This window comes from Pundamilia nyererei, unplaced genomic scaffold, assembly GCF_000239375.1.
Source record: "Pundamilia nyererei isolate P.nyererei 1_Seehausen unplaced genomic scaffold, PunNye1.0 scaffold00320, whole genome shotgun sequence".
Classification (NCBI taxonomy): domain Eukaryota; kingdom Metazoa; phylum Chordata; class Actinopteri; order Cichliformes; family Cichlidae; genus Pundamilia; species Pundamilia nyererei.
Window position 1 is genome coordinate 50,313 of NW_005187721.1, and position 6,283 is coordinate 56,595.

A 6,283-nucleotide genomic window follows, 5' to 3' on the forward strand; every position below is an offset into this window, starting at 1 on the left:
AGAGAGAGAGATTAGCCAGAAAAGTAGGGAAATGCAAAGCTTACAGCAAACACGGAGCTTTGTGCCAGACAGTGGAGGCAATGGAAGATCATGACAGTGGGCTTAGGGTAACATGTTTAACATATGCACTGATGTGATTTATAATTCAATGCAAGATCTTCAAACACAATGCCATTTAATGGAGAAAAAAAAATCTGTTGCCACTCAGATATTTGGTGGAATTAAAAAAAAAAAAAGGTCTAGTACAGCCCTGTGATACTGCCCTTAATGCATCTGGTGGCCTCCTCCTTAGTTTCTCATTGTTAAGTGGGTTTGTGGATGTAGGGCAGCCTTTGAGGTCAGACAGGTAGGTCAGTAAGAAACAGGAATAGTTCTGTGCAGCTGCAGGAGTACAAGCTGTTGGTACAATGGATGCTGTCAAGTAGCACAGAAGACTGTAGGAGTAGGATGGTCTGATGCAGGTCTGGGAGGGAACACCAGCCTGCATCTCATCAGGAGCATGCCCAGAAGCACAAGCTTACACTTAAGGGCAACTCAGTATCTTGACAGACTGGAGAAGCTGGGGAGCGCATCACTGATTTTCCAATTGGCAGACGACCCACTACATCTGAGCCAGAAAATGATACAAGGAATAGGGTTGTGACGTGACGACTCCTAGAGTGAGCAGCCAAAAGAAGAATAATTACACCACCAGCCTGAACCGCTGATACAAGTCAGAATTGGCCTGTTCTCTCTCATCAGTTTCCTGTTCTTAGCTGACAAGAGTGGCCCCCTGTGTGACGTTGTCCTGCTGACTGGATATTTTCTCTTCTTTCGGACGATTCTCAGTGAGACAGGAAAAATATTAAGGTCAGGCGGTCTAGCACCAACAACCATGCCACAAAGCAGCTTAAAATCAGTTCTTCCCCATTCTGATGCTCAGTTGGAACTTCAGCAGGCCATCCTGACTATACCTAAATGCATTGAATTGTTGCCATATGATTGGCTGAATAGATAGGTAACAAAAATATGGTATTTGTCCCAGTCTTAAAAGCAATAGAATCAGTGCCTCCTCAGGGTGGTTGCTATAGAAAAAGAATCGTTTTTAATTTTATCTTAGTACGTAAATATCATAATTGAAATACATTAAAAGCAACTGAAACAATATTTTCAACCTGGGTTTAGGTTTCGCTCTGTTATCACCCTGAAAGAGATCTCTCAAAAACTTCTCACATTCCTAGTGTGTTTGAGGCGATGAGCCTTCTTGTACAATATTTAAGACATTTAGAGTAAGCAGACATAAGAGTTCATCTTTAATTTAACCCGTGATGAAAAACAGAGTTTGCCCATTTTTCTATGGAGAATGCTGCATTTTATTCTTCTTCCACATACATAGAACCATATGTGCACTGTAGCCAAAAATGTGCATATTTACAAAAATGAAATCAATATACACAAAAGAATTATAATACAAGAGAAAAGAAATCCTTCAGTAATCCTTACGATAACAACATGGCAAGTACAAACAAAAGTTATTTTTGATACCTTGTGAAGTTTTTGTGCAGAGATTCTTTTCTCACAAGATGAAGTGTTTGTATGTTCCGGGTGTGTAAGGGTGAAACCGCTGCAGCCTTCATTGCGGTACATCTGTAACTTAAACTTCTTAACACTGTTTTTTTTTTTTTTGTGAGCAAACTTATGATCCGTCATTTTAAATGCAAATTAATTTTCAAAGGGTAAGTTTAAACTGTTTTAGTGTTTGTTTCCATTCAAGGTCAGACAACTGACACGTGTCGGCTGCAGACAGAAACTTTTAACCCAGAGCGGGTCAGTTTGGGAAGTAACGTCACTTTGAAGAGATCATCAGAGCAGCAAATTCAGGTTTTCTTCAGAGATCATTTATAAAGTGCAGCTTTGAGAAAGAACACAGAACTATGAGAGAAGGGACTTTCTGCAAATATCATATGAAAAAGAAAAATCAATGAGATTACATGAAACAGTTTATAATGGTCTACCTTTGAAGGGGGAAAGCATCTAAAACTGGGTTTGAGAAGGTAGAGTTGGGAGGGGCTGGTTAAATTAACTAGAAACGTTTTTTGGTAGTTGTTTAAATTCAGCTTGAATATGCACACGTATCGTAACTCGGAGAAACGGCTTGTGAACAACAGCCTCTAAATGTTGGCCACGAGCACGCCTAAGGGTGTTTCTTTGATGTGCTCAACTGCCAAAACAGAAGCTTTGATGTAATTTCCTGCTTAACTTTTGACCAGCTACTGCTTTTGGGGATTTCTATTCACTGTTTATACTTTCATCCGACTGATCTCATCATGCTTCCTGAAATTCTTGCTGTCTCAATTAAAACGCAATTCCAACAGATGCACTGCAAACGAAAACAAAGTGTTCTTTTAAACTTCCCATGTTAATATTGAACGACTCCGAACTGCACAAACCGATGTTGGGTTTTGTAGCCTGGTACTGCTTGACAGTGGAAAAAGAACAAAAATGCTTTGCTGAAAGTTTCAAAACATGCAAAAACCTGCCAGTGTCACACGTGTCTCAACATAAAGCTGGAGAACAAGCTGAGAGTCTGTATTAAGAAGTCAGCAAAGTTCAGGAGAGGAAACCGGTCGTGCGCTGAGCTGGTGCCACGGTCCAAAAAGAGCGCGCCCAGTGCTGGTCCCACATTCATGGAATCTCTGGACTGTTGTCGAGAAACAAAGAAATGATTACCTAGAGACTTTTCTTGTTTGACGAATGTGGTAACTTTTAATATTTTGGTGACGCAGACACTGGTGCTGTCGATCTTTATCGACCTGTAAGTGATGGAGAGAAAAAGTAGATCGTCCCAAACGATGGGTTTCAACAGTAGCAGCTAGTTTGACGATCAGTCTCGATGAAAAATAAAAACAATTAAAGAAAAAGTCCTCCAAGCTGGAAGAGATGGTAAAATAAATTATTTTTATATATATCCTTGCGTGTGTATGCACTGCGTGTATATCTGCTGATCGTCTTAACTGAGATAGTTCTTTATCCGAGCAGCAACCCAGAAAGGGCGTTCAGGTCTCTCATGTACGGGTTGTCGCTGAGGATGCGGTCGATCCGCTGCTTCTGGTCGGGGAAGATGTCGTACAGTTTTCTCTTCAGCTCTGACGTCTCCCCCGGCGACCGCTGGGGCGGAGGTGAGGGAGAGGGTGAGGGAGAACGGCGAGGTGGGTGCCATTCTGGGGGCCCAGAGTGGGGCCAGTGCGCAGTGGTGTGGGCCGTCAGGGAGGTGGGGGTCCGCGGGGCAGAGTGAACAGCTTGCACGTAAACTGGCTGCTGCTGTGAGGGAGGCCGGAGGTCCGGGGGTCTGAGAGGCGGAGGCGTGCCCGGAGCTCTCCTGACAGGAAGAGAAAGAGAGGGTGTAAGAAGGAGCAGTGCACAGCACATTAACCAACACTGACCCGACAAGGCCTCAGTATTTCATCACACACCAGCTGTCTTTACGGAGGAAGATGTCAAGGTGAGGTCCGTTCTTTCCCAGAGGGTCATCGGGGATCATGAAGTGGTCCTCCACAAAAGTAAACTGAAGCAATCTGCTGGTCAAAGTGGACAAATTCACAAACTGTAACGTCCAAGCAACTGTTCTTAAACTCTAGTGGGCACTTTCTGAACCCACACTGTGTTGTTTTTTCTGCGGCTTTTACATTCTTACTGTTGACATATTACATGTTCAATTGCTGATTTCGAATAACTACATTTTATTCTTGAAATTTTAACATCACTACAAAAGCTGGAAAGTACTCTGGAGTTAAGATCATCAACGCACCAGGAGATCCAGGCGATGCAGAACAATACAAAAGAAGACACGCTTTCAGGTTCTTTGCTCAAACCTTCCTAGAAATGACTTAATATTGTTGCTGACAAATTAACAGCATTTTCCATGAAAGTCTACTGATTTGGGTACAAATGTCTGTTTTTCCCCCCAATAAAAAAAAAAAAGTTTTAAAAAGAATTAGTCTGTGAAAATTATTTAAAAATGTTAAGAGCTTTGTTGTTTGTTGATGAAGAAATATGCCACACTGAGTCACAGTATGTTTACAGGTATGTGGAAATGAGAAATTTGGTTAGAGTCAGTGATGAGTCTCTCCCTCCAGTACCATGTTTATTAAACCAGTTTGAGATAAAAAAAATAAAAACTTTACAGTATGCGAGATTGTTGTCATGGAATTATAAGCTAAGCTAATTTTACCCCTGGTGAAGGCTGAACTAGTCAGCCTGAACAAAGCAGCCTTAAATAAACAGTTTGTGTACGGGGGAACGCCGCTCTCTGTGTAAAGCAGTCACAACCAGGAATTAACCCATGACAGCAGCACCGGATGGCGTCAGACCAACTTGCACAGTGGTTTCCTGTGCAAAGGGGGGTCTTTATCCGAGACACTGACCAACAGGGGGCGACACAATCCCACAGTCTCATCAGCGATGTATATAAAGTTTCAATATATTTATTCAGTTTGCATTTATTTTATTGTAGCCTTAACTGTAAATATATATCGGTATACTAGATGCGCTGAGAGTAATTTCTGTATTCATCACCATATAAGTAAGTCTGAGTGGTTTACAACACTCCCTGCAGATACAGCAGAGTATGAATGGTTGATATCAACGGATTTATTTTCCTCAATACTTTTTCAACGGTTCTCCTGCGTGTCAAAAAACATGTGAAGGACACGATGTGGGTGTTCAAAAATCATTTAAAGACATCTCTTAGCCAAGTTAAATATGTTGCTTTAACAGATGTAGCAATATGAAATTCTCATTAAGGAGTAATAAAATGCATTATTCACATTATGCTGTACCCGTTTAGTTTCCTGCACACACATGAATTCTCAGGTTCCTTTTCCTATAAAGGACTCGCTGATTGATAGTAAATGTAAATAAAATGGTTTTAAATAGAACTTATATCTTAACATTGCTCCTGTGTGGACTTTCCAGTGCCATGTTAGGTAATGCAGCACGTAAGTGAATGACTCACTGAGCTGTATACACAACAATCACCTCTCTCTAATGATCCTACGCCAGGTGTCCGAGGTGTCGACGAAATCCCTCAGGTTGTCATTGGTTACAATGATCCCGTCTGTTTTTTCTGCTAGGTGGAGCATGAATCTGACGGGGAGAAAAAAAAGGACACTCAGGATTTTCCTCGTGTTCAAAAATATTGTATGTGCTGGTCAGTTTTATGATGAATGATCTGGGCTTCAAAACATCATCATAGAATCATCATATATCTGCATATGTATCTTCTAGTCATCTATTAGAAAGATACAGTACAGATGAAGGTCAGCAGGGTGAGTCTGGGAGCGAACACACACAAGGGAACCTTCAACAACTGAGCGATTCAGTTATTCGGTCTTTGTCCATCAGTCTCTGTGCCCTTAGATATGAAGTGTTTTCAGGGTGTACCTGTCATCGTGTGAGGATATCCTCTGGCCACAGACTTCCCTGGAGGGGGTGAAAGAGAGCAGCCTCAGGTCTTCTAGCTGGTTTAGAAAATGTTGCTCTGTAAGAAAACACCGCTGGCTGTGTCAGTAAAAACAATGACGACAAAGTGAACACACACACATGTGTACTAAACAGGTTTGTTTGGTTCCCGTACACAATGACCCGCAAGACAAAAACCCAAACAGCTGCTCCAGAAGTACTGCTGCTGATATGACCTTCAGCTGTGTTAAGTACAGAGTTTCAGCAGAAAAAAATGTTTGTGTTTCTACTACTACTAATAATAATACATTTTATTTAAAAATAGCGCCTTTCAAAGCACCCAAGGACACTGTACAACAGATAAAAACACAAAAACTGGAAATATACACAATAATAAGAATAACAGATGAAAGTTAAGAGCATACAGAGGTTTAAACATAAGCAATTTTAAACAGATGAGTTTTGAGGGTGGACTTAAAAAGAGGGAATGAACTAATATTTCTGAGGTCAGGGGGTAAGGAATTTCAGAGTCGAGGGGCAGAGCAACTAAAAGCCCCGGCCCCCCATTGTAATCAGACAGGAAGTAACAGAGAGAGAAAGAAAAGATGAAGATCTGAGGCACCGGTACTAAATCGGAGAGGTATGGTGGAGAGAGAGAATGAATAGCCTTAAATATATAAAGGATTATCGGGGGCGACCGTGGCTCAGGGGGTTGGGAAGCGTATCTGTAACCGGAAGGTCGCCGGTTCGATCCCCGGGCTCTCTGTCCTGGTTGTTGTGTCCTTGGGCAAGACACTTTACCCTGCTGCCTACTGGTGTTGGCCAGAGGGGCCGATGGCGCGAT

At 41.9% G+C, this 6,283-nt stretch overlaps 1 protein-coding gene across 1 annotated transcript in view; it reads right to left on the reverse strand.

Annotated features, from left to right (window-relative positions):
- Window positions 1–2,717: 2,717 nt before the first annotated feature.
- Window positions 2,718–6,283, reverse strand: part of n4bp1 (nedd4 binding protein 1) — a 95,594-nt gene continuing 92,028 nt past the window's right edge. Inside the window, exons 9-12 of the mRNA XM_013915543.1 lie at window positions 5,422–5,518; window positions 5,017–5,124; window positions 3,453–3,554; window positions 2,718–3,358 (exon numbers count right to left, since the gene is read on the reverse strand). Coding sequence (XP_013770997.1) covers window positions 3,007–3,358; window positions 3,453–3,554; window positions 5,017–5,124; window positions 5,422–5,518 — 659 coding nt within the window. The 3' untranslated portion in view covers window positions 2,718–3,006. The remainder of the gene's footprint in view (window positions 3,359–3,452; window positions 3,555–5,016; window positions 5,125–5,421; window positions 5,519–6,283) is intronic.